This window comes from Solea senegalensis, linkage group LG8 (assembly GCF_019176455.1).
Source record: "Solea senegalensis isolate Sse05_10M linkage group LG8, IFAPA_SoseM_1, whole genome shotgun sequence".
NCBI classification, from domain to species: domain Eukaryota; kingdom Metazoa; phylum Chordata; class Actinopteri; order Pleuronectiformes; family Soleidae; genus Solea; species Solea senegalensis.
In genome coordinates this window covers 14322270-14350110 of record NC_058028.1, presented here as the reverse complement: position 1 = coordinate 14350110, position 27841 = coordinate 14322270, and the positions used below count along the sequence as shown (strand labels likewise).

At 40.5% G+C, this 27841-nt stretch overlaps 3 protein-coding genes and 1 long non-coding RNA gene across 7 annotated transcripts in view; 2 read left to right on the top strand and 2 right to left on the bottom strand.

Annotated features, from left to right (window-relative positions):
• ptgir (prostaglandin I2 receptor) overlaps positions 1 to 14106 on the top strand; it is a 28552-nt gene extending 14446 nt beyond the window's left edge. The window contains exons 3-4 of one of the 2 annotated variants that reach the window (XR_006360927.1): positions 10790 to 11528; positions 13010 to 14106. Coding sequence is in view for 1 of the 2 variants with exons in the window: in XM_044032896.1 (XP_043888831.1) it covers positions 10790 to 11074 (285 nt within the window). In the remaining variant the exon portion in view is untranslated. Of the gene's footprint in view, positions 1 to 10789; positions 11839 to 13009 lie in introns of those variants that run through there. The other variant, XM_044032896.1, reaches the window with a different exon arrangement.
• Positions 14107 to 14920: 814 nt separating this feature from the next.
• Positions 14921 to 21633, bottom strand: si:dkey-202g17.3 (4F2 cell-surface antigen heavy chain). 3 transcript variants are annotated; one of them, XM_044032799.1, is made up of 9 exons: positions 21088 to 21633; positions 19087 to 19459; positions 16924 to 17088; positions 16762 to 16838; positions 16601 to 16678; positions 16458 to 16516; positions 16184 to 16379; positions 15561 to 15668; positions 14921 to 15443 (listed from the first exon to the last, which is right to left on the bottom strand). In XM_044032799.1, exons 2-9 carry the CDS (start codon positions 19448 to 19450, stop codon positions 15039 to 15041), a joined length of 1452 nt encoding a protein of 483 aa, XP_043888734.1. In that variant the 5' UTR covers positions 19451 to 19459; positions 21088 to 21633; the 3' UTR covers positions 14921 to 15038. The 3 variants fall into 3 exon arrangements, with proteins under 3 accessions (XP_043888734.1, XP_043888732.1, XP_043888733.1); XM_044032797.1 differs by lacking the exon at positions 21088 to 21633 and adding an exon at positions 19545 to 19838; XM_044032798.1 differs by lacking the exon at positions 21088 to 21633 and adding an exon at positions 19545 to 19838 and having other exon boundaries at positions 16771 to 16838.
• Positions 15092 to 16607, top strand: LOC122773840. Its single transcript, XR_006360923.1, has 4 exons — positions 15092 to 15462; positions 15599 to 15738; positions 15815 to 15861; positions 16223 to 16607. It is a non-coding gene; the product is annotated as an uncharacterized LOC122773840 (long non-coding RNA).
• Positions 21634 to 22249: 616 nt separating the features above from the next.
• ppm1na (protein phosphatase, Mg2+/Mn2+ dependent, 1Na (putative)) lies at positions 22250 to 27841 on the bottom strand. Its single transcript, XM_044032796.1, has 6 exons — positions 27254 to 27841; positions 25232 to 25803; positions 23636 to 23753; positions 23412 to 23526; positions 23236 to 23299; positions 22250 to 22424 (listed from the first exon to the last, which is right to left on the bottom strand). The coding sequence occupies exons 1-6, from the start codon at positions 27660 to 27662 to the stop codon at positions 22392 to 22394; spliced, it is 1311 nt and encodes a 436-aa protein (XP_043888731.1). The 5' UTR covers positions 27663 to 27841; the 3' UTR covers positions 22250 to 22391.

The window sequence follows — 27841 nt, the reverse complement described above, 5'->3', positions numbered from 1 at the left end:
TCGCCTTGCAGCGAGAAGACCCGGGTTCGAGCCCCGGTTGGAACAAGGGCCTTTCTGCATGGAGTTTGCCCCGTGTGTGCGTGGGTTCTCTCCGGGTTCTCCGGCTTCCTCCCACAGTCCAAAAACATGCAATGTGGGGATTAGGTGAATTGGACACTCTAAATTGACCGTAGGAGTGAGTGTGAGAGTGAATGGTTGTTTGTCTCTAGCTGTGTGTGGCCCTGCGATGGACTGGCGAACTGTCCAGGGTGTACCCCGCCTATCGCCCGATGTAGCTGAGATTGGCACAGCACCCCCCGCGACCCTCTGGTGGAGGATAAAGCGGTTAGATGATGACTGACTGACGGAAACGAAACGGAAATACATCAGATTTACGTGCATCAAACACATGACAGCGCCAAACCAGGAATTCATGATTGGATGGACTGTTTATATGAACGGCGATCCGAATGACGATCAGCATACACCAGCCCTCTCGTTTGGAATCAAATGTCTTTCCAAATGGGCTGTATCAGAGCAGAGTTTTCAGATTGGCATGTTTACATGACATATTTTTATTCCCATCAGGCTTTTATTGTGTGCACAAGTTGACTTGTGTAAACATAGCTAGTGATGCTAGTGGTGATCTCTCCAACGATAATCTAGCCAATTTGTCAGTTAGACAGCTGACCTGGCGATCTGAAAACATAATCTGGTGATAAATTGGTAGTTGATTCTTCTGGAAAACAATATAGGATTCTAGTTTGATACTCCATCTCACCACCGCTCTCAGGGGATTTCTAATCCAATAAATCTTTGCTATGACGCATTGGTGAAATACAACACCCTCACTTCAAACAAACACCTAGTGAGGCAGATTGTGGTTATCATATGCTGTCGTGCTGGGAGGCGTGTGAAAAAAAAACAGCTGACATCCAGTCCAATATCAGGGAGACAAATCATTCACCACCAAGTCACACACATCTGAATCATTTAGATGATTGCAGGTTGTGGTTATTCTCTTCACAAGAAGTGAACATCAGTGAAAAAAGACAAATAATCCACCCATATGCACATGCTGTGCTATGGTCTGGTGGTCAACAAATGAATCAAAAAGTGCATCCACTGATATAATGTGACAATGTGTGAGTCAGTTGTGTTTCAACAAGAGTTTTCATCGTTTTGGAACGTACATATTAAATCCTCTTGTTCTTTTTTGGGGGGCAGATGAAGTTCTCCCGCCGAAGAGCTTCTTGGCCAGAGTTTGCAGACAACTGGGACTAAAGAATTCCAACAACATAATAATTGTATCCAGGCTGCCAGTGCAAATTCTGTGGTTCAGGATGTTGCGACCCAGCAAACACTCGCTGATGTTTACTAGTGCACGGGGCAAGAAAATATGTGATGGGAAAAAGTGTCCCCCTCATATCTGCTGCCAGAGACTGCATCGTTGTCCTTAAAAGTCCTCATCCGAGACGCTATCATGTTACATGTGGAGCAACAGTTCCGTCGTTTTGTTTTGGTCAATGATGGTGACAAATGCTGTGGTGTGTGTGTTTACTTCTTTTTTTTTTATGTGTGAGTGAAAAAGCATTGAAATGTTGCTTTAAAGTGATGGGGTTACTGACAGACGTGGTAGATTTTGCCGTACATGGCGGCAGCACATCACCATTTTTGGGAAGAGACGCAGGGAAAAAACATGGCTGCCAGTGGGGACATGAGTAAACAAAAAAGAATTTTAGCCACTTCCTGTAAAATAAAGAGCTTACCTAATTGAGTCTATGCCTGTTCGATATTTAAAGGATATATTTGCTCTCAGCGTTAGACAGCCTTTTTTCGGTAAACCGCTCTCTCCGATACTAAAGTCAACAGTGAAAATCCATATTTGTCCTGCGGGGACACAGGAGTTGCTAGTTTCTTACTGCCTTGTTTTTTACGTTTGTGTCTCTTGGGTGAATCTGAATGAAGGATTTCTGACACCAAAGTCACAAAAACAGAGGCAGCAGTGTGTTGTGAAATTTGTTTTTGGCAATTTTTACATGAGGAAATGTATTTTCTGTGTAGGCGTGTGTGTGTTGGTGTGTGGGGGAGTATTAACCTTGTGAGGACCAGTATTCCTCATGGAGATCAAAACCTGGTCCTAATGAGGCAGAACCTCACTTCTGAGGAACTGGTTTAGGGCTAAGATATAAATTGTGGTTTGGTTAAAGTTAGGTTTAGGCATTAAGTGGTAATGATTAAAGGAATAATTCACCAGTTTGTATTTAGCTTTGTATTACTAGAATATTGGTAGTATTTTTGAAAAATTGTGCTTCCCAACCTCAATTTCCGCTGAGTCGAGAAATATCTTCATTCTATTCTTTGTTACGTGCCCACCAGTGACACTTGAGCCTTGATACTGCAACGCTAATTCTGCACTTTTTAGACCAACTCGTAGGGGGACGGGACCTCATTCCCAGAAAGTAAACAGTGTCCGCCATCTTTGCTAACAGTTACGCTAACAGGACCAAGTGTCACTGGTGGCTCCTATTCTAGTAATACAACGCTAAATGTAACTCAGTGAAGTATTCCTTTAAGGTTAGTGATAGTGCTTTGCTTTGGCTTTCCCCATGAATGCCTTGATGACCTCTCAAAGCTGCTTTACACTACATTTTTGCCATTCACCCATTCACACCTGCTCACCCACACATTCCTACAACACACAGCCACCAAGAGTCATGTGGGCTTGGGTGTCTAGCAGGGACCCATTAACATGTGAACGTTTTTGACCTTGTTGGGACATTTTGTTCGATCGTCACAATTTATTATTATTATTTAAAGGGCTTTTTCAATTAAGGCCTGGTTTTAGGGTTAGAATTATGTTTAGTTTAGGGTTAAGCACTTAGTTGTAATATGCTAATGTAAAGGGAATGCATTATGTCTGTGCATTATGTTTGTGTTTTGTCATACATCTAACCGAGTCATGGCTGCGTCATCCATGGGTGATATCACTGTCAAATTAATGGACTAGTGCTGGTTTAATAAACCGTTAACCATGTCAAATTTTTGTCCGTAAAACGAAACAAAAACATGTACAGACGGACGGCGTGTTCTGTTTTGTAATGAGTGATGTCAGAGTCTGTCTGGGAAATATAAAACTACTGGCTGGCAGTGACCGTCAAGACGTCAAGATAATTGTTTTCCACGTCTAATGTTCGGCTAAAGTGCTAATGGATTTTTCCTGCCACAGTGTTTTCACTTAACCTCGCTTGAATACCTGGTTGATTATTTCCAGGGATCTGAAAAGAGCAGAGAATTAGTAGGACATAATCATATTGTGCTGATTTAAATAGCAGGTATTTGATTAATTCAGAAACTTTAGACTATGGTTATATAGCCAATGCATTCCCATGTGGTTGGATTATAAATCAGTGATAAGAGTGAAATTGATGGGCGTAATTTAAGATGCAGCAATGATAATGAGTGAGTTGATGCTTTATGTTGCAGTGAGAAGTAAATTGATATGTTTATTTGTTGGAGTGATGAAATTACACACGGGAGTAGCCCGAGGAGACAAACATCGTGCAATTTCCTCATATGTAATTTGAGTAGACTTTAATGGTGTTGTAAAGTTAACAATAAAACTATATAGCGCCACATGAACTGCGAGGATTCACGGTGTGAGCACTTCCAACAGCACTACTTTGTTGTTGTTGCGATGACACAAAATGACTATTCTTAACCAAGAAAGCTGCTACCAAAACACACATCCATGCTCTGGGATTAGTTTTTGTTGGCATACGGTGCTTTAATTGGCTTTATTGTTTTGGAAAAATCTGCATTCCTCACTAAGTCTTTTACTACATCCCCAGAACTGTGTAATTTGAAAATGATGGATCGACCTACAGAAATAGGAACGAGGGCTGAGAGCAGCAGGAGTATTTCAAACAGATGTTGTTCACACACAGTGAAAGTAATACATGCGCACTATAATGCAAGTTTGTTGTTTCCAATTGAAATGATGCTGCGTGCGTATGGCTTTGAATTTGAAAAGTTGGACGCGGTTGAAGTGTTTTGCAACAAAGTTAAAGTAGGCCCGACCAGGGAAATTAAACATAAGTCATAAATAATATAGACTTCAGACTTCACTCATTCACTCATCTACTCATCTACATCACTCTTATCCTCCGCATGAGGGTCACGGGGGGCACTGGTGCCAATCCCAGCTGACACACCCTGGACAGGTCGCCAGTCCTGTCACTCTTACACTCACACCTACGGTCAATTTAGAGTGTCCAATTTGCCTAATCCCCAAATCTGCATGTTTCTTGGACTGTGGGAGGAAACCGGAGAACCTGCACTGAAGTCTTTCGAACAAAAATCTTCCATTGAATTGTACATTTGGCATCAATTCTGAGGAACCTGTCTGTTGCAATAGTGTCAAACTATTTTTACTGCACTTCAAGTTCATGCTTCTCTCTCTCTCTCTCTCTCTCTCTCTCTCTCTGCCGTCTGTTTTTCACCCTTTCAGTTGCTTCCACTTCCTCTTTGGTGTTGCTAGTGAGAATGTATTTTCTTTTTGGTCAGCAGTTGTTTTTTTTTCTTTGTTTGTTTCGGTTGTCAGAAGGACTCCCACACATATGTCACACTCTATTCAAGTTTGCCCTACATTCATTATCTTACTCTGAAAATGTGTACTTTTTTATGTTTTAACAACTTGGAAAAAAAAGTATGAGTGTGTGTGTGTGTTTGTCTTGTGCAGTTGTCACTTTTCCTTCCACATACTTGACATGAATAACTGTCATGAGTGCAAACTGCTGAAGGACATTTTGAAAAATGATGGTAAAAGGTCTAATAGCTGCAGGGAACTCACCTCATCTTCAAGTGAAATTCAACAGTGGTGGGCTGTCAGGGCCAGCAGGGCCTTCTCTGACAATATCAAAAAAGTATTTTTCATTAAAGAAAAGAAAGAATTAAAGAAAGAATATGGTTATTTTTTGTGAAGCTGAGCTGGATTTTCCTGGATGTCATTAAACGCATCATAGCTCCGTGGACCTGCTCCAGTAGTATTGCTGGCCTTTCGTTGAAGCTGCCATTTCCTATTTGGTTATAACTTTGACTGATGTGTGTAGTCAGCCAATCAAAATGTGATATCATAGTGACAGAACGCCCCAGGCCCAGCGATGTGTCTGGCGCTAGATGTGTCATCAACGACCTTTGGCGGGTTTTGAAGTAAGCTATGGCTACTGCAGTAACACCACAGATCCATCATGTTTTGATCTCCTTCGTGTGCACTTTTCACGACCACCTACACCGAAGCGCTACATCATTTGTGAATGTTATCGCTACATCATTTGTGATGTAGCGATTCAATAATGGGCAGGCATCGGTAATTCCCCTGATGGAACTTGCCTAATGACAAACAGACTGAAGTCTCACGTTGTTGACACTCATTAACATTCAGTGTTTTCCACTGAGACAGAAAACATCTATGTGCGCCTTTCAATGCTTCCTTGATCAACATCATATGTAGTTTCAGATGCAGAGTTAAAGTCATTTCATTACCAACACCATTGGAAGCTTGAGTTATGTTTTACTGATGTGGAAAAACATTGCTGCAGAGGCGTCTCGCTTTCACCAGTGCACACCCACCACTTGTTCTTCTCATCTGGGATGACACAAACCACCTTCACACGAATGCCTTAAGTGCATAAGGTATAGTGGTGAAATCCCCTTTTTGTCTAGAAAGAGTTCATCTTTAGGCGCACTATGACTCACCTAGCAAACGTCATCGGCTCTGGGACCATCGGCTCTGGGGTCAGTGCGGTCAGACGCCCGGGGGCAAAACATGTATATTTGATTCTGGGCTTAAAATAGAGTGATCGTCCGTCTGTGAGAAATAAATGCTGTGGCCAAAAATCCAATCAACTCTAATACGCCTCATTGGTCATTAGCTGTAATGTGTGTTATAGATTTTTTTTACCTTGCACAACAACATAGCCTGGAGTGTGTGTGTGTGTGTGTGTGTGTGTGTGTGTGTGTGTGTGTGTGTGTGTGTGTGTGTGTGTGTGTGTGTGTGTGTGTGTGTGTGTGTGTTTGTGTGTTTGTGTGTTTGTGTCAAACCTTCTCAGAACTATCCTCAAATTGAGTTACAATAAATGGAGGATGGAAAAAGCCATAGTATCTTGTAAAGATTCTGTAGAGCTGTAGTGAAAACATTTTTCCTGATGTATGAGGTCAAATGAGATTTATTTTATATACATATAGATATATAGGAAATATTTCCAGTAGATGTATTGTTAGTGAGTATCACCTCAGTGATTGAACGCCTCAGGATCAAAACAGAAGCAGCAGCTGGTTTTCCTCACACCTTTGGTAAACTGTTCCACTGTGTTTGTACTTTGGCCTAACCTGCATGTCAACCTGCCTCTCATCTAAAAGACTTGCTTCAGTAATGTCCTGACTTTTTTTCCCCTTAAATGCTGCATATACTGTAGCGCCAAGAAGGACAGATCAGAACTGCCAGATAATGATTTAAGAGATGATACCATACATTGATCTGACCTGATATATGCTTTAAAGCTGCTGATATTCTTAATGCAGTGCAACAAAGGTGTCAGTTGTAGTGATTCTGGGGCTGTCACTTTTTATCCAAAATTCAAATATCCTTAGAAACTCATTCAAGTTCAAAATTTGAAGGGCGGTTTCCCCCATTTTTTCCCCCACATGTTCAAATGGTCAAACACAGTGTAGGGCTTTTGTTTGCAAAGTGTGAAGTCAAAAGTCAGTGCTTGGGCCCTAATAATATATGATACGATAATGTGTTTAGAGCTCACTTCTGCGGCCTCCAAGTGATAATCCTTCATAGCACGTTAAGCAGACCTATATAAGATCAATTTCGATTTTCCATCGGTCTCTGTTTCCTGGTTCACTGCTGTAAACAGTCGTCTCTCAAAGTCCAGTCATCTCTTCTCCTCTTATTCCTGTGTAACGATCCTGCAGTGAAACAGGATCAGGCAGAAAATGTTGCAAAGAGTCCTCCAGGACCATGAGATGGAAAATAATGGGTCGTAAGGCGCAGACGTCCATTACATGGTTTGTTTCCTGAAAGACCGATCATTAGCAGTCATTAGCCCCAAAATAGCATCTTTTGCTTCCCATTTCCACACGGCAACTGGGTGCAGGTACATTAAAAGCAGGATGTTGAAGTGCTTAGGGAAAGTATATGGACCTGAAGTAATTACATAATCACTAAGTCTACAGATAAATTATGCGGAGCTCTTTTAATAATCTTTTGCTGTGTGTAATTCATGAATTTAGATAAGCTGTTGCTTTTCTTTCTGAAATTGGACTGTAACTTGACAAGCAAAGGTGAACCACAGACACTAATGTATAACAAGAGTCTGACATGCCACCAGCGTCGGCCCCACAGGCTGCTGTGCCTGGAGAAGACAGCTTGTGATTTGTGTCCCTCTGAGTGGAGCCGTAAGTCTGCTGAAAGAACCATAAGAGGCATGGTGGCATACAGAAGCAGACGCAACAGTGTGAGGGTGGTAAATGTGCAGTGAGTCAACAAAGGTGAGGATGATGATAGAGAACAGTATGAGTTAAGTATGTCTCTGGCATCGTTGCATGATTAATGAAGTGGACCACGCTGTGAGCACTGGAGACATTCCTCATTTGTTTGTTAGTGTGTTTCACGCCAGTTAGGCTTCATGCACAGACTCAAATAACAAAGTGTCAGTATAACTTCTGTCTTTGGTCATAAGCCAAGGCAGTTAAAGCAGTGGTAGGCAGGATATTGTTTCAGTTATTGATAGGTAACTTCATATCAGCCTATCAACGTAATGTGATGAAAATGATATGAGAGAGAACTTAATTACTGCACCTCCTCGAGACTCTCACAGCCCTGGGAGAATCCCGTCTGTGGCCATTCACAGTTCAGACAGAGTGGGCTCTCGCTCCTATTGTCTGTACCTCAAGTGGTAACTGGTTGTGATGTCACCCTTAAGAATCTGAACTCTGTTTACGAGTCGAGGTTTTGCAACTGGAAATTCACAGATGTTACCAGGAACCAGGCAGATGTTACCAGCTGTCAATCACATGGTTTTCACAAAAATGTGCCGTGCTTAATTATCCATTTTCCTCTAAATGGTGATATCATTTAGGAAACATCTTGTTCTATTGAAGATGACCTGAAACTAGTGATTTTAACTCCTCCGGACGATGTTTATGATTAAAGTAAGAATTAGCTTCATTTTCAGATACAGATACAGATACTCCTATTCAAGTTCTTTTGAGTTCATTCAAGTTCTTTTTGCAAACAATGGAGTCGCCCCCTGGTGGCTATTTTAAGTATTCTTACATCAAATGGAAGACTATGTTCACTTTTTATTTACAGTTTATGTTTCAGCATCATTGACTACAAACGCTCACTGCAATGAAGAAGTTTCCAGTCTTTATGTAGCGTGTTCCATGCAAAAGATGCACAATGGTTATGTTTTTCAAATTTCAGATCAGATTCAGGTAGATGTCCCAGTCCTAGACGAGACCTCAACAACAAATTATCCATCAATGACCTTGGGATCTTTAATGGTGGTGTATACATGTAGCACCAAAACATGTCTATTGCACCACTGATGCAGATTCCATATGGTTGGAGTTTATTGTATGAATCCATACCATCCATCCATCTTCTACCACTTTATCCTCCACATGAGGGTCACTGTGCCAATCTCAGCTGACATAGGGCAAAAAGGCGGGGTCACACCCAGTCCAACACAGGGCCACATAGAGTCAAACAACAATGTTTTTGGACTGAGGAAACTGGAGAACCCAGAGAAAACCCACACACACGGGGAAAACATGCAAACTCCATGCTGAAAGGCCCATGAATCTGTAAATGCTACAGACAGTTCGAGCCAGTATTCTGTTACAGTACCTCAGTTGCACCACCTCAGGATCCAATAGTTTTAAAAATCTACTGACTGTTTCTTGTGTCACCACGTAACCAACGTGTATGCATTTCATTTGCATCATCTGGAGTCCGTGAAGCATGCCGTATTTATATTAATGATCTTGGGGGAAACAGCACAGTCTCTAGCAGATCTGAATGTGCAATCTGTCTGTTGTGTTTCCAAGCCAAATTGTTTCTTAACATTCTGCAGATCAGTGCAGTGTCACCTGGGGAAAATTGTCAAACACGTCCCATTTGGCCAAATTGTTAAAATATTAGGTTGTTTTTTTGCACTTGCTGTGTTTTAAAAAGGAAGCATGTTATCCACACTGCCTCTCACATCCATGCATATGAATTCAATTAAATCTGTGAGTGTTATGGCAAGTTGTATCTGTTTTTCATGTATCATGTATGAAGTCAGAGACTCCAACAGGAGTTCCAGCAAATTTGGTTGCGCAATTTGAGAAAATTCAGACTAAAACCTCAAAGTAACACGATGACTTCCTTAAAAGTCAAGACCATCTGGATGTTGTTTTCTTCCACTTCGCTTCCGACACACCTAACATGACAACACTGTTCCAGGGTTTTGAAGATCACTGTGAGCTCATCATCTTAGAAGCAGGACATGATTATTGCTTTTGGGTTTGGGGTTTTATGTTCACATATACAGTCACCACCATACAATCTGTGTTGTTCACGTTGAATTAGTCGATTAAATTCTGAGTGACCACAGTTTTCAGCCAGTCATGTAAAGGACGTAGCCTTTACATGCCTCTGGTCCCTTTTGTCCCCTCTGCCCCCCCTCTCACTGCCTCTGTAGCCTATTAGCTTTTACCCCGTAGCCTAGCAACAGGGAAACATTTACATCAGTGCACAGAAGCACTCACTCAGCACGAGACATTATATTGGCCACTGTTTGTTGGACATCTCATGAAGGAAATGGGGAATTGCTGATAGAGAAGAAAAGCAAGGTGACAAAGATGCGTATGAGGCCAGCTGCTGCTTCTCTCCCAGCTCAGGAGCCAAATGCTGCTGTCAGCACTCACTGTCTGCAGTCTGTCATACCTATAAGTCAATGCAAGTTTGAAGATTTAAGTTGTTGTCTTAGGGCACTGCCAGCTTTGTTTTTTGTTTTTTATGTCTGTCATATTCTCTGATCATTAGTAATTTGATTGGAACGATGTGACTGAAAGTTGGTATTTTCAAGCTGTCAATGAGTTTAACTCATGCAACATTTAAAAACTGCATACATAGTCCCGTATTTTCTGTATGTGCGATGTGTGGGATATTATTGTCTACAGATAACATAGCAACCGGAAGGGTCAGGTTGAGAACAACAAAGCTTTATTAGGAAGATAATTATAAAATTATTCAAAATGTGGGTGATAAAAAAGTAGAATTGAGGGGTTGATTTGTAAAATGTGCATTGTTTTATGTGACAGGTGTGTGGAATGTGTTTGTTTTCAGTTGCATCTATTCCTATTGTCTGCTTTTGTTGGTGCCCACGTGTGTCAGGGTGTGTCTCCTGTGTTGCCTCTTCCCTTTCTGCTGTGATACACCACGTCTTTCATCCCTCATGTTTTGACTTGGCTCTGGCTCATTTTACTCAACACAACACAGAGTGTGTGGCCTCATTGGTTACACTGATACCAATGAATGATCGTAAATAATCACAATTTAAATTTTGAGCAAAACAATTTGTGATCACATGACTTAGAAACTCACAGTGTATCATTAAAATGTGAATTTGGGAGGTCATGCTTCTTTTTCCCCACCTGTAATACCGCCAAGGTCCAGCAGGGGGCACCAGCTCACACTTTGGGGAAACACTGCTCTCATACTTTCTTGTGTTTTTATTTTTCTATCTGTCTTCAGATTGCTGGTTTTATCAATGCCATTCACCCATTTTCTGGCGACGCAACGAACCTCACAGCCTTCCGCTTCTACGCTCTCAACCCCATCGTGGATCCGTGGGTCTTCATCATCTGCCGCAAGTCCGTGATCCGTCACCTTTGCTCTCTGCTGAGCTGCTCCTTTGGCAAAGAAGCCGTGAAGACAACGGCACACTGCGCTCTGTCTTTGCCCCTTGACAATCACATACAGCATAATTCCCCCGACGTGACAGTTTCCCAGTCCCCATACTCCAGTTTACCTCTGTGAGAGAAATCCTTGCCTGAGGAGACTGAGGAGTCTTTCATTTCTGAAGTACAAGGCGAGATTAAAATATAAACATGCCAACAAAGAAGTAGCAGTCATTCTCGATGAACTCGCGGGAAACAATTGCACTAGGTCTTAAATTGTCCGCGGATGGTCAAAGTGCTACTGTAACGTAGCACTAATGGACACATCAAACCATATCATCACTATAAATCATATACTGTAAAATCAGAATGTATGCACTCGGGTAAAGCTATTATGGGTGAACAATATGCATGCGTGTTCTGTCTTCTTTTTCTGCCTCATCCAATCAATTCTTTTCTTTAGGATGCAGCCAGCTGGCTTTTAGCTGACCTGTGCACAGTTACAGCATCTTTGACACTGGCGACACTTGACATGAAGAGGGACCTGGAAGGACAAGGCTCGATGGCGTGTTCATCATGATCGGAATTATAACGTGAGTGGGAAGCACATTATTTGATAAAGTGAAGAGGTGTAATCGTGATCCTGCCTGTGCCTAAAAGATGATCATCTCATCAAGAGGAGGTGAACCATTGACACACGTTGACGGAGGTTTTTGATGGTGATACTTTGAGTCACTATTATGTGTTTGCATGCATGAAGTACAACCCTGAAGGGAATGTTTTCAGTATTTCAGAGTTATGACTCAGAGTACTTCATGCTTTAAAGAACCTCTGATTGTGATGGACCGGAGTTCACCCTATGTCAGCTGAGATTGGCACAGCACCCTTACATGGAGGATACAGTGGTAGAAGATGGATTGTGTTAAATTAAAAGTTAAAGTATTGGCTAAGTTTGCATAATAATAATTCATAGCTCACCATGAATCATTTTCTCAAGTTTCATGGCAAAAAACGTCCACCGAGAGTGGGCAGTGAAGCAGTTTCCTCCTCGTTGGAACAAAACAGTCTGACACGCTCTGCAGATGTGGACATCAAGCGTGAGGCTCAGGCTCCTGTGAGAAAACAGCAGGAAAACATTCTGGGAAACACAGCGAGAGCCAGTTTGCAAGTGTCCTGGCCTCAGCCCAGGCATTACCCTTTGTCTGAATGTTCTGGATGTGTTCCTGCTGTTGTGAACATGTCTAACCCCAAATCCTGCTGTGTTCTTGTGTGAGAACGGCAAATTAAAAAATATTTATATTTCCCAGAGTCCGTGTCTGACAACAGCTCAAACGTTTCTTTGGCGATCGTCAGTCTTGATCAGAATTAGCATATTTCAAAAACAGATTTATAGAGATACTTTATACTTAATGACTATAAAGTGCGAGTGTGGATTCCAGCTGTTTTGTGTTTACTTGGTGCTTGGGGAAATGATCTTGGTATGAGACATTTTCCAATTAGTGTGTAATCATTTCTTGTTTAGAACATGAGGCTGGTTGTCTTTAGTGAAGCAGACAGAATAATCAGCATGTTCCATGACTGACAGCTTTAACATTGTACTGTATTGCCCACAGCTCCACTTCCAACACAAACTAAATACATGAATATGAATGTGTCATTTATGATTACTGGGGGTGGAGTGGCTCAGTGGTTCCGACCGGTGAGGCTGGTACCCTGCGTGCGAAAGACATCATGGTCGCAAGTTTGACTCCACCCCTGGCTGATTGTACTCAATTCCATTGTAAGTCGCTTTAGATAAAAGTGTCTGCTAAATTACAAACAGAATTCCATCATTTTTGAAGTACTCTATTTGCCCAACATAGCAGTAAATGGCCTTCTTCAAACTTAACTCCTGTTGCCTACAGCTACAGCTACCTACTAAAGATGTCTGTAGCCCCTTTTCCACAAACATGTCCAGGAACTTTGATTACCAGGAACTAATCTACTTGTCGTACGTTCTTTTCTTTAGCTCCATATTTTTGAAATGACTGTTAGTGAAATTAATAAGTTCTTCTTTCTTGGTCTTCTTTTAAAGGTCTTGTTAAAAGGTGGCTTGCAGCCGCAGTGGCTTTAACAGCTGCAAAATGTGTTCCACCAATCAGTGTTCTTCAGCACACAGCCCCGCCCCTAAGAGTTCCTGGTAATCTGAAAAGTAGGTACTTTTTTTCTGTGAAAGTTTGGGGTCACGGGAAAGTTTTTCTCTAATTTCGGTGGAAACACGTCAAGGTTTTTCAAAATCCCAGCTAAATGAGATAAGTCCCTGTGGTGGAAAAAGGGTTTGAGACCTGAATGATGAGGAACCTTCACAGACAAACATGAAAACAGTGAATTGTTTTAATTCAGGCTAATGTTTGTATTTGCAACTTTCAAAATGTAGCTCTTATCCTGTGTCCCAATCCTATATGTGAGACTATTCTAAAGCCTCTTAAGGTTTTTAACTCAGTTTATCTACTCGTCCTGTTTGGTCTATAGTGTCATTGTAGTGCATGAATATTATTCCTCCTCACTTATTTCTAAGCTACCTATGATGAAAGTCCTTTTAATAGCCTTTTGCTTTTGAAGAAAAAAGAAAAACTGCTGCTGCTAAACGCACTGTGAGAATGATTTTGTTGTTGTGACTAATGCTGTAACTATAATTTAAATGTGCATTATTTATGTCTTTCCACTGTGCTGTGATGTTGTGCATCCTCATGATTTTGTGGTTCATACAGTGAAATAATAGAGGTAATAACGTGGTGATTTGAGTTTCGAATTTCTTGCCGTGTTGCACATTCATTTCTTGCTTATTGCCTGTGATGCTCAGTCTTGTCTGACCTGGCGTGAATCACTGGCACTTTGTGTTCACTTTGAGCAAAGGTTTTGAGTTTTATATCCATGAATTAATTATATATATATATATATGTATTTTGAAAGTATACAGCACACCTTTTGTTAATGTAAAATAAAACTTATATAAAAATATAAGCAAAAAAATGGTTGCAACTTGTTCCAACATATCTTTGTTTTTCTGATTTGTAGTGTAGCCATTTGTGAATAGTGAAATGTACATTTATGAAAATTTGATAAAGTGTTTCAATTTATTAATTGTCAGATAACAGTTAACGTTGTCAGAATAAAAGAATTGATAATGTTCGAGTTGTTTGGAAATATTTATTTTCTCTTGAATGTGATGTGTGGAGATACAGATTAGAAATATTGAAATTGCTGTCAGTGTGTTCACCACAGTGTAAATTAAAAACAGTATACCATTGCAGGTGTTTTTATTAATAAAATGTGTTTTAGAACTCGATAACCATAAAGCTGTATAACAATTTCAGGCAAGTTCATCAGACGTGTGAAATTTTAACTTCTAAAAATATTAAATAGGGTTTGTGATCATTTCAAATAAAAAAAGATCTTATGCAGCCTAACAGAGACCTGATTTTATATATGTATATGTATATATATATACATATACTAATTAAAAATCTACTACTTAGTCTTTAAGTCATTATGTAGCCAGCATTTAGTTTAATGTAGCAGTATTGGTTTGCCTTGATTTATTTATTTAAATATTGACATTATTGTCGTAAATGAGGGATGCTGACAGTCAGAGCACTGCAGCACCACTGTGTGGTTAAAAAAAAAAGCATGTGTGTGAGGTCACAACACAAACACAAATATAATGATAAATATACAAATATCAGCAAAATCACTGCTTTGATATTAAAGAAATGTCATCTCCATTTCAATTTTAATTTAGTCTTAGTTCAGATCACTTTTAAGGTGTGCTTACTCCATTTTACACATTGTCATCACAAACTATTATCCCATCTTTTCAACATAAAGCACAACCTGATGAAAGTGCTGATTAAAAGTATAATCTTCCATTTGTTTTTACCGTTTTAAGTTTTTCCAATTGTTATTTAACGTTTCCTTAAATGACAAAAACAACCTTCACGAATAATACCACTCACAGACGACGCAAATTTATTATTTTATTTTCAATGATGTAAACAGGGAGCAATCTTTTTTTTTCTCTTTAAATTGTGCTGAATGTGTGCTTCTGTAAACAAACAGAAGCTCTACGAGTAGCTTCCCCCCTCAAACAGTTTGATGACAATGGCTTCGTGGGGCTTCAACACCAGCATGTACAACGACGTCGAGCCCAGGCGGTCTAATCCTGAGCTGGTAACAAACACTCCAGCCTCAGGTAAAGTCGGGGCCCAGGCTGGATCCAGAGCGTGAGGCTCAGACCCGACGTTGAGCAGGACGAGGAAGTGGACACAGCCCCACGAGCGGAGAAAGGCCAGGACTGTGGGAGATGATGGCGAGGAAACAGTGGAGTTTGGGGAGGAGGAAGAATTGGTGGAGGAGGTGTTGAAGGGGAGGAAGGTGAAGCTGCCGTACATTAGAGCTTCTTCTCTGGCTCTGGAGTGACTGAGGGAGGTGAAAAGAGTGACAGCTGAGCGCCTCTCTTTCCCATTGTCCTGAGGGAGGAAGTGTAGAGTGAGTGAGAGGCAGTATATTAAATATTTAAATAAGTTTTAATCTTATAAAATGTTTAATGTGGTTAATGCAGTTCATGCAGTCTTTTGCTGTCTAACCTGCGTTTGGTCGATGTCTTCATCATATTGGAGTGCAGGCGATCCTGGCAGCGTCATCGTCAACACCAGGAGTAACCTCTTCAAGTCATGAGACGCTTCACCTCCAACCTCGAGAAGATTCATTAGAATTCAAACTCCGACCATAAAGACGAGCAGCTGATCAGAAGACTGCCTTGTGGTAGGTGGAGTTTCTTGTATATTTTTAAACGGCTATGTGGCATGTTTATAAAAAAATGTTGTTTTTTTTATTTTAGGCTTGATGTCGGACAACGTAGCCTCTATTCAGGAAACTGTACATCAGGTAGGTCTGGGCAAAAACTCATTAAAAAAATCAACTTTATTTTTAACTTAAATTTGTCTATCAGTATTTAAAATGTAACAAAGCAAAATTTGGCTGTAATTTGTGTTTTTACCTTGTTAGCTGAGCTGCTGTTAAACTGCACTCTATTTAACTTTCATTATTGATTTTAAAAGGGTGGATAACAAACCAAACATAACAAAAATGTGTACACAACTGAAACAGAGAGCAAGACTGTTGATCTGTTATGAGGCTGCATTTGTTTTACCTAGGTTTGCTTTCACAGTCGGTGGAGTAAATCATATTGAAAATGCACATGTCTTACTGTCCAGCTTGGCCATATCTTTTCATCTTTTGTTTGCAGGTGCGTCTCTATAGCGTCAGCCACTTCCTGTGCTGAGAGGGGATGTTGTGAAGACGGAAGAATTGGCCTCATAACCACATCCGCCAGTGTCCTGTTGATTTGGTCGGAGTTGTTCAGAGGCAGCAAGACGTGTTGAGTTTGTTTGACCACCACAATCCTAAAAGGACAGACATGTAATGCAAATTAACACTTAATTTAAGAATAGAATGAACACACAGTTCACCTATATCTTCACCTTTCTTCATCCTCCTGACCGTCAAACTCCATTAAGACATCTCTCCATTCCAGCAGAGTCTGAAATGTAAACATTTGACTGAAGATGCTGCTGAAAAGAAAATTAAAATCATACATTTGTTTTTTTTATTTCTTTTATTTCACCTTTTCTGAATATGCTGCATCGGTATCACATATCACAAAACCTGCCACACCCTGCTCCAACCAGAAACGCAGTGAGCGCTTTGAGAGGGAGAGAAAAAGTGACATTTTAAATCCAGCGTGACTGAGAATTCAGTGTGAAAAGTAAAGTGAGCAGAGAGTACTTTTTCCACCTGTTCCGTGTCTGAGACATGCGATCCATTTAGATCCAGACCACAGAAGTCCAGCATCACTTTGAGACCTGTAAAGACCAGTGACACATTTACACCAAAGATCATTTGTTATTTAATTAAGCGGGGTGAAAAAGTGGACAGTCCTTTACTCACCGGCTTTGTTACTCTCTGTGAGCAGATGCTGGATCTGAGGCAGTGTCCCCGAGCTTTGAGCAGCCATGGTGAGGTTAGAAGCAGAAACCTCTTTACTGAACAGGCCCTGCAGGATTAGAGTCCCAATCCCCAGGGACCTGAGGTAGGGAAGCTGCTCACACAGCACTTTTGACAGATTAAAACATTACCAAGTTAGTGATAATTACTATACTATTCATTTTCATTCACTCTGTACAGTCAGTCATCTCTGAACATTTGAAAACCTTCTATTGTTCTGTTTTATATTATATGAAGTTATAAAAAATGTATGAGTTGGATTAAACACTTATATTCAATCAAATAAATTCAACTATTTTTTACATTGAATTTGGATTGCGGATGTGCGTCAGTGCATGTTTTTGTCAATTTGTATTTGCCCTAAAACCCTAAAAGGAATTATAAAACAATGCTGTATACTGTACTGCAAATAGCAAACCTCTGGGATTATGTATTATTCAACAATGTTTTTCTTTAACTTTGAAGAAAAGTTTTTGGCTCTATCCGACCACCTGAAGCATACTCCAAGTTTGTCTATAGCAAATGTCCAGACCCAATTTTCATGTTGGAAAATGGCTTCAATCTACAGCAGAAACAACTACAGCACTTTGTCACAAGACAAAAAAGTGACCAAATGGACACAACAGGCAGGCACACAGGCAAGAGCAATGGCCTGTTTTTTTTCTGGACACATCCACACTGAGCCAAAGGTAAATATAAACAATAGTTGCTCTTTGTGGCCTTTGCACAATTTCACAGCAGGCGGTTTGTCTTTACATACTTGGGCCAAATCTACTAAGAAGTGGATCACAGTGGTCTTTGTCCATACAATCTCAAGCTTCTCTGTCAGTTGGTGAGTTGGTGGAGGATAGGATGCATGCAGACATGGAGATGCTTTATTCTGTTTCTGTAAACTGTACGGGAAATGCAGTGCTGGTCATCTTTAAAGTTATAGTGTCTAACTTTTAAATGCCAAATGCCCTGGGATCACACAATACTGATTAGGCCATTATCAGCTCCGCATGACTCTCTGTTTCTCATTATACCATTGTTTTATTCTCATGTCTATGGTGACACAGAGGGGTGTGGTTTTCATCAGGCAGAGGCGTACAGTGACAGCTACACTTCTCTACAATTCTATGAAACTTCTATGAGTAATGTAATGAAATACAGAAGTGAACATCGAAAGAGAACTGTTGGAATATGGGACCTACAGTAGGGTTGTCCTTTCAGAAAGCCCTGCAGTCTCTTCTGGGGTGTGGACTAAGTCTGAGAATGTAGCTGCAGAGTTTTGGCAACATAAGTTGCACAGTGGAGCTTTAATAATTGCAGCCATCTCAGGACAGAAATCCTAAACCACCTTGTTTAAGTGGCCATCTTCTGTATAAACTATTAATGCATCACATGTGGCCCACTAATAAATGTAATGTTGCCTGCCGAGTTATTTAATTTTTGGACCATAAATGTGTTTACATGCTTAAGTATTGAAAGTTCCATTTTAAAATTATGTGAAATATAAGTAAAAGTTTTTTTACACACACACACACACACACACACACACACACACACACACACACACACACACACACACACACACACACACACACACACACACACACACACACACACACACACACACACACACACACACACACACACACAACCATCTAGAACATTGGCCAAGACAGATTTTTCGGAGGGCTGTGGTGGTGCCAGTACCGGAAGTGACGTCCTGAGGGCCATAGTACGCAGGCCCAAGGACAGCTGAACAATAAAGCCGCCGACGTCTACGAAATATAGCCTTTACCGTGATTTTTTTTTTTCACTTACATAAAAAAACCCGGTCATCGTGGCCCTAACTTCACTTCTTCTCCATGCCTAACCCTAAACCCCAGGTTGCGCTTTTCCCCTAAGTTTGATATACCGTCTCTTCTTCCACTTCTACGTTACGTCACTTCCGGTACTCTGACCTTCCCTCTGCTGATTCTGATTCAATAATGTATGTTGTTTACTTTAGTTACTGTTAACCAGGAAACTGTAGTAATTTAGACATTCTGAAGCTATATTGGTTAAATTAATTGATTATTTTTTTTAAAAATGGACGGGCCTCTGCTGTTCCATGCTCACCGTTTAAACCCTGTGGAGCCTCCATGTAAGGCGCGGGCTGCAGCTCGTAGAACACAGTTTTTTGCCACCACTTGAGTGGTATCACCACAGGTCTGGGGCTCATGACTATGATGGCGATGGCGGTGGCGAGCATGGCCACCCAGGCGAGCCAGAACAACAGCACCAGGTAACAGCGCACCCTCCTCCATAGCGGACCCCCCGCCGCGGCCTCCAGCTCCTCCTTGCTCAGCGGCAGCCATTGTTGTTCCGGCTCCGGTTCAGGCTCCGGGATGAGTAGCGGCGCAGTTTCCGTGCCGCCCACACTGGCCGACAGCCCGGGGCCAGGCGCGCTGCCGTACCCATTGTCTCCTGCGTTCAGTGGCATCCTGTGTGTCTGCAGGTGAGATGAGACACAGTCAAACATTTGTTCATTCAAGTTCAAACGTGCAAGGCTGGAGTTGTTGCACTTGTTTGCATACCGGTCTGTGAGACTCCTCAGCGTGATCCATGCCGACTACAGAAAGTTTGAGACAAACACACCTATGTGTACACACACAAACGCACACAGGTGTTGACCAGCTGATTTAAATAACCTGCCTTGACCTCAGGTCAGGTGAGACGTTTGTAACAAATGCTTCTCAGCTTAGAGAGTGCAGGTTTCTATTATAGATTTGGTTTGGATGGTAGTGATTATGAGGAGAAATAACCAAAGAAATCCTGCAAGGCCCAAAAGTCTTAACAGAAAATTACTTTGGTAGAAGTTGAAGTCACCTTATGACAGTATATGACATTTACTTTACTTAAGTATCCACATCTGGTATAAAATGTACTTAGGGTTTAGAAGTAAAAGTGTGGAATTAGGATTGCACCAGTGCTAGGGTGAGTTGTCTTTTAACTGGAAGGTTGTGAGTTAAATTCTGGGTCTTGCTTGTCTATATGTGTCCTTGAGCAAGACACTTAACCCCATGTTGAAGTGTGTGAATGGGTGAAAACTATAGTGCTCTATATAAATACAGTGCATTAACAACTCTTCTTCTGATTTCATTTGGTAGTAACAACTAACAAAGACAGTTAGAGGAAATGTAGTGAAGTAGAAGTTGTTAGAAATACAAATAAAGTGAAGTACAGACATGTGAATTTTGTACTTAAGTACTGTAACAAAGTTAGTTACTTAGTTATATTACAACACTGGGTACCCAGTGGGTTATTTTGCTTAAAACAGACTGATGGGATTTTTTAATAAATAATAATAAGTCATCCATTCATTAATTTGCTTTCAGACATGTGCAATTTAAAAGAAACACATTCACCCAACTATGCCAGCCGTAACATGCACATACATATAAAACATTTGGCACTAAATGATCCCTTAATGCAGTTTTTCTCAGTCGGGGTCCTTGGGGACTCATGTCCTGTATGTTGTAGACGTTTCCCTGCTCTAACACACCTGATTCAAATGAGTCAGTTCTGCAAAAGCCTGATTATCTAAACCATGCAAAGCACCCTAGATTGAGAATAATTGCACTAATATATCACTACAGTACTGATGATCACATTACTTAATGGGTAGAAGGTTTCAGTGAGGCAATATTACTAAACCACATGTCATGTCCTGTACACATTATTTATTTTGTGTGTTTTCACTTTCCTTCTATTGAATAATGAATGATTACTTTAATTATGCTATGGATCACATGGATGATATTCTCTTAAAGTGGTTTTAGTGTGGATTTTAGATAATAAGCAATACTTTTATTACAAAATTTCTAAAACACTGTTCCAATAGATAGTAATGCCAAAGTGCACCCACGACAGTAAAACAAAGATGTATCTGTCTGTTAGTTGAGGGGCTTCTGACACACACTGACTAATCAACAGCTCTTATGTGGTTGATAGCTTCCAGGTCAGCGTCAAACCAATATCTCTGAATGTAATACAGAAAAACTCAAATGAGGTACCACACTACCACTCATTCTCTGTAATGCTGATCTAATAACCCCAAAGACAATCTCTCAAACTCACCTTTTCCTTCCTTCTCCTCGTCCTTTTTCCTTATTTTCTAATTTACTTCACCCAAAAGTGTAAGTGTCCCCACACCACGCAGCTCTGCTGGTTGTAGTTAGAATAGTTGATCTGAGTGAGGATGTGAGGACGACACTGTCCAATAAAAGGTCTGCTCAGTCAGTTAATACAGAGGTGCTGGGCCTCACCACACCCATGCAACACATTCTGAAGAACCCATGACTGGAAATGAGAGCTGCCACCCCCCCCCAGCCAAGCCCTCCAATATGGTATTTTTCACTTTCTAGAAATGTTTTGACATCATAGTGTAGTGTAGCTGAACAAAAAAGAGGAAAAGTAAGGTGTTATTACATTTGCATTTGTCATATTTTGGCTATATGCTGAATGCTGTATTCTATTTTGAATGAAACACAATTGTTTGACCATACAGTGATAAAATCAGACTTTGATAAGATGTTGTACAAAATCAGCTGAATGGAGAGCTTATATGTATATATACTATAAAGGCTTATCATTGATATCAATGTTTTGCCTCAGATTTGTGAAATGTTTCTCTGTTTTAATTAATGTTTTTAATTTTTGTCCATAAGGCAAATTTCAAATTTCATTCAGGAGCAAAATGTAATATTTTCTGATCTGACATCTGGCTTTAGTGGTTTTGTGATGAAAACAACTTGAAAATCAGCAGATAAACTGATGAATCCCTCAAAATAATTGGCTCTGAATGTCACAAAATGTTTTAATCAACATTATTAGAACAAGCTGTCAGGAGAATGTTTAAATCATCATCACACATCCACTCTAAAATGCATGATTAATGAGGTATTTGTGCTAATTCCTGGAAATAACTTATTTTTCCCTCAGTTTACCCCCCGATACACTCCCTTATTTCTTTCTCCAGCTCCCTCTACATTCTTCCTCCTTGTGTGTCTCTACGTGTGGCTTTTTTTCTCTTATGGCATACATTGATGTTCCTACTATAACACAGTGTCGCTGTTGATGTCACCTTTGCTCCTTGGTGGCATCGTGCAAACTCATTAGTTTACTGCGTTCCATCACGAGACTCTGACACGTGCAGTTCACGTGTGGAGCCCGTACTTCTTTGTCAACACCGATGTAGAACATCCACCAGTGTCTGTCCAAGATTATCAGATACAATACAACAGGTTTCTTTTTTTTTATTGAAATTTCACTGTAATTGACCAGAAAGCAAATACTCAGACTATTGTACATACTTATCTAAAGTTTACACTTAAATGCTGTCTTAACTGGTCTCCAACTGGTCTGTTTCCATGGTTACAGTTTTAGTTAGAGTCCTCCTCCGATCCTTCAATGTCCTGAAATGTCATTGAAAACAAACATTTACTATCATCAAAGCCACACCACTTCCTCCATAACTTATACATTTAAATTTACATTTATAAAAATAAATTGTAGTTTGTCCTTAACCCTTTAACACCAAGCATATGGAGCCGACAAGTTTGCACAAGCACACTTTGCATTATCGTAATTACGCACTATTCCAACGGTTTCTGAAAGGTGAGAAGTTGCACGTCAAAGCCACATATGGTTATTATAGTAAATTCACTTGTGATGTTGCAGGAAACCAGCGAATCAATGTCTTTGTTGCCAGAGAGGAAAGAGTTGGAAAAGCACCTGTACGTTTTTTGGACATTGAGACAAAACCTCAAACGTATACTATTATTATACTGTTAAAATTTCAGACTTAACACGCAAAATCTGGTGTTTGTGTTCACCTACAGTGGGTTTTTTTTTAACTTTCTTCATTTTAAATTGTTAATACACTATTTTAACATGCAGTAAATTGTAAATAACTGCCAGATATTCAAAGATATTCTGGAAAAATGGACAAAAGCACTTACTCACAGGATATTTTATGGTTAAAATGAGCTTAGAAGATCCAGACAGACCTTTTGAGGTTTAAGTGTTAAAGGGTAAATAGACACTTGAAACAGCTTGAAATATTTAAGTAATGTTTGATTTTTTTTCACACATTTCAAACATTTCAAACATTAAAAGAGAAGCTGCAAATCTTCATGCAGTAAGAAACTGGTAACTAATTTATCACATTTGCTTGCAAAATTACCTATAACAAATACATTATTATTGTTAATATTATCATCTCACCATAGGCTCCTGCATTTTCACTGTTGTGATGTATTTCTGATATGCAGAAAGGATACAGTCTCGCCTGCAGAGAGAGAAACAGTGGCAGCTCGTATTAAAAACGTGAAAACCCCAAATATTTTACACTGTTACTGAACATAACTTCAGTGTTTGCTGAGTTACTTGTTGACACTCACTTGCTGGTGATACCTCCTCCTGGTGGAAGTGCTGGCATCTCTTCTGCAGCCAGAAATTTGATGACATAAAGAAGGTCAGGGTCCTCATCTCTGGACCTTATCATCTGGATAATTTCTGTGAAGGGAGATGTGTAGAGCAATGTAATTATGAATCAGGGATGATGACAACATTTGCCCTTTTCTTGCTGCTGAGGGTTGAAATTAACCTTTCTGCAGCACATTACCTTCCACTTTCATGTCAATCTGCTGCTCCAGTGCGGCTTCCTGCTGCAGTGCCTCCTGTGACACCTGGGGGGCGCCAGGGAAGCAGATGATGATTATGCTGATGTTGTCCAAGCTGCCCTGAGGGGGGAGACAAAGCAGAGGATAATCAGTCCTACAGCTCTCACAGAAAGTGTATATATAAAAGTACAAATATTGTACTTTTTACTTTAGTACACTTCGTTATACAGCTGTTGTCACTGGCAACGAGTGATAAAAAGTGATTCAATGATGTATTATGCACGTAAACTGAGTTGAGCATTACAATAACTGCATCCAAACAGGAATAATTTTAAAATACACAGGTGAAATTGTACTCTAAACTTTACACACTGTGCTGGTACCTGCTTGTACTGATAGTTTTACTTTATTAAATGATCGGAATATTTTTTGTACCATGTGAAATCACAGAAAATACCTGCAATCGGGAAAAAATGGCAGGGGGAAAGTATGTGCTATATTTTATGGAGCTATACTCCGGGTTATTTTATGTGTGGATTATCATCTGCAGTGTATGTATAAAATTAATATTCTGTGGTGTTGCAGCTAATTATTTATGTAGGTTCATAAGTTTATCTGTGAAATAGAACGCCACACAGATGAAGTTAAATCTGGTTAATGTTAATGATTACTACAAGTAATTGTACTTTTAAAACACAACAGCTATTTTAGGTTGAAATAAATTGCATCATAACAGTCAGCACAACCCCACTGTGTCTGCAATTACTCATATTTATTACCTCATTCCTGTATGCTTAGTTTTAACAATGGCTTTGGCAAGTGAATTAAATTCCACTAAACCTGTTGCAAGAAAGCTACGGTGACTGTGTGCGTCAAGGGATTTATTCTGTATCTGAGCTGGTGTGTGTGTGTGTTGAGCTCACATTCAGCCCTAATCCATGTGTAGCTGTACTTTCCTGCTATCCCATGTCCTGGCTATTTATAGACAGATCGTTCCTAACAAGTATTAAAAAGAGAGGATAAATCCACTTGCATAACAACATCACAAAGACTCATCCCAGTCTACGGTTCCTCCTGAGTGTAAAGGTGTTATATACAGTATATACAGAGGCTACAAGAATATACTTATATCCCTTTCTTCAGCACAACCTAGACAATCTGATGAAACTTTTTTTTTTCATTTTCACCAACTGTGCAAAGACACATGAGCAAAAAGTACTACTTTTTAAAATCGGATTGAATTTACGAAATTTGGAAGAAAGAAACACACTAGCCAAGTTAACGTCCTCAAATCTCTTGCTTTGCTTGACCAACGTTTATAAAAAAAAAAATATTATGATATTTTGAAGTTTGACTCATGATCAAAATTTTTGCCAATTTAATGGATTGATCAACTTTGTTGGTACTGAAAACTGTCATGTTTCATAAGTGGATTTTTAGACAGTGGCTTGGTTGAGGAAAACTCTTGTATGGCTGCTCCTGGACAACATTTAATATTTAAGTAAGTTGTGCAAAATCAAACTCATTACTTTCTTAACCATCTTGACTTGCTCGAATATTTATATGGTATCCCATATGTAATATTAGTGACCTCTCACCTTATAGAGGCAGAGGTCAATAACCTGGGTACAAATCTCTCTCAGGTCATCGCACACCCTCAGACGGCTGCGCACAAAGGCACACAACTCCTCATTGCCGATGGCATCCCATACACCGTCACACGCGAGAATCAGGAACTCATCCTCAGTTGTCCTCTCCAGTTCATACACCTCTGGTTCTGGTGACACCAGCTGCTCCGTCTGCGGCCTCCAGTCCACCTCCTTGAAGTCAAAGTCCCCCAGTGCTCTGGAAACAGCCAGGGAGCCATTGACTCTCTGCAGGGTCACTGAGCCCCCGGCGTTCTGGATGCGCTCCTTCTCTCTGGGGTTGAACGGCTTGTGGTCCTCTGTGTAGAAGACCACTTGGCCGTTACGGCAGAGCAAAGTGCGGGAGTCCCCACAGTTGATAAAGTAAACGTAACGTGGTGAAATCAGGACTGCCGCTGCAGTGGTGCCACTCCTGTCCCAGTTGTCCTGGCGAGCCAGTTTGTGCATGTGGCAGTCAATGTCCAGGAAGCCCTGACGGATTCCCTCCTTCACCTCCTCAGGGTCCTTGCTCGCTTTAACTGCACCTGTTTGGAGACATTCTGCTCTTAGTTTCACCACTGTTTTGTTTAATTTAATGGAAACTTCATTTAACTAGACAGCAACTACAACAAGACTGCAGACAAAAGACATCTGTGTTGTAAGTAGGGCTATATAATTATTGGAAATTTTATCAAAATTGCAATATGGCCTTCTGCAGGAGGTGCAATATTTGGTAAAGCCAAAATATCATTTTAGATTAAATATGGTCCTGACCTACACATCATATTCTACAGACTGAAGAAAAATAAAAATCACAAAAACCATGAATCAGTAATCTCCCTAAATAGATTTTTCAATGTAAATAATAATTTGAATTCCCCCTATTTTGACTCGTATCACAAAACATTATTGCAATTAGATATTTATTCAAAGTTGTTCAGCCCTATAGTTGTTGTGTTAACTCTGTAGCTCAATGCAACAATATCATATGTGCGGTATTATGTTGTTTAACTTTTATTAATCTAAGAAGAAAAAACACAGAAGTGTTATGGTGTCATAATGAACAACTCTAACAATGGTTTATTAAGCTAGCAGGGGCTCATGATCTGAACTGAATATATAGTTAACTTTTGCAACGCTTGTGATTTAAATGGCCAGCTTAGGCTCCCATAGCAGAAACAACCCCTGCCTTTACCTCCATCTCACACTCAAAGCATTGTTTGCCAGAGCAGGAAGCTGATAGCTGTGCTAACTGGCTAGCCCGTCCAGAGAACATGGAGCTATTTGTACGTAAAACACCTCGACAGACAAAATGTAGTCAAAACAGTCACTATCACTGTCCTTGTGTTTAATACAGTGTTTCCCAACCCTGGTCCATAGTGAACACTGCCCTGCATGTTTTCGATGTTGTGCTGCTTCAACACACCTGATTTACATGAACAGCTCGTTATCAGGCTTCTGCAGCGCTGGATGACGAGCTGGTCATTTGAATCAAGTGTGTTGGAGCAGAGCAGTGTTCCCTGAGGACCAGGGTTGGGAAACACTGGTCTAATATATGAGAGCAAACAGATTGGATTAGAACATCCTCTGACAATACAAGACACATTTTCATTTATTGTCCTCCATTATATCCTTTAAATTGTTATGCTAGTGCAGTTGGCGTTAAATTTGATTAGTTCCAAGTTATATTTAAAAGTTATTTCAATGTCAAGTTTAAAACCTGACCTCTCTGTTTATGTCAGATTTCATTAATCTGCTCTTAATCTACCACTGTCCAAGACTTCTTCCTAAAGTTAGTCATGACACAGCATTGTATTTTATTTTGCCTAAGTCATGTGATGCTTTGGTCCAACATCTAAATGTGTATTCGGTGTTAGAAAACAAGTGCTTAGAGTCAACATATACATTGTGCACTTACATATTATATGTGTACAATGCATGTATACATTAATCTTGAATAATCACATTCACATTAGTAGTCACAGTGTTGTGTACCTGTTGCCATGATGTGGTCCAGCAGGTGTTTTGAGCAGTACTGTGCCACTGTGATCCCTGCATGTCCATCAAAAACAGCAAAGTATCCCCACTCTGCCAGCTCCCCCCTCAGCTGTGGCATACAGGTGTGTGCGTCCTCCATCTGAGCCCTCCAGCCCTGCATGCTCGCCACAGCGTAGTTCAGCCCCAGCTGAGACCCCCCCTCTGACACGTGCTTCTCCAAGATGGGATGGTCTAGGTATGGACTTGGCATCAGGTCTTCTTCATCCAAACTGTCCTCCTCTCCAGGCCCCGGAACGTCCTTGGGTCCCCCTTTGAAGAAGAAGGTAACCATCTTCTCGGTCTCTTTGACCAGCTGTCGGAGGAAGGAGGGCACCTCCACATTGCTCGCCCGCCTGGCCGTCCTCATCACTCCACGGAACCTGTGTTCAAGCTTCCTGCTCGACCTGGCAGCAGCCCGTCTCCTCCTTGTGCCTCTCCTCCGGCTTTGTGTTTTTCTCAACAGGTCCAGCGCAGCAGTTTTGATGCGTCACTCCAAGCAGGTAAAAAAAACAACAACAAAAACTTTAAGTGAGAAGTATCCTGTTA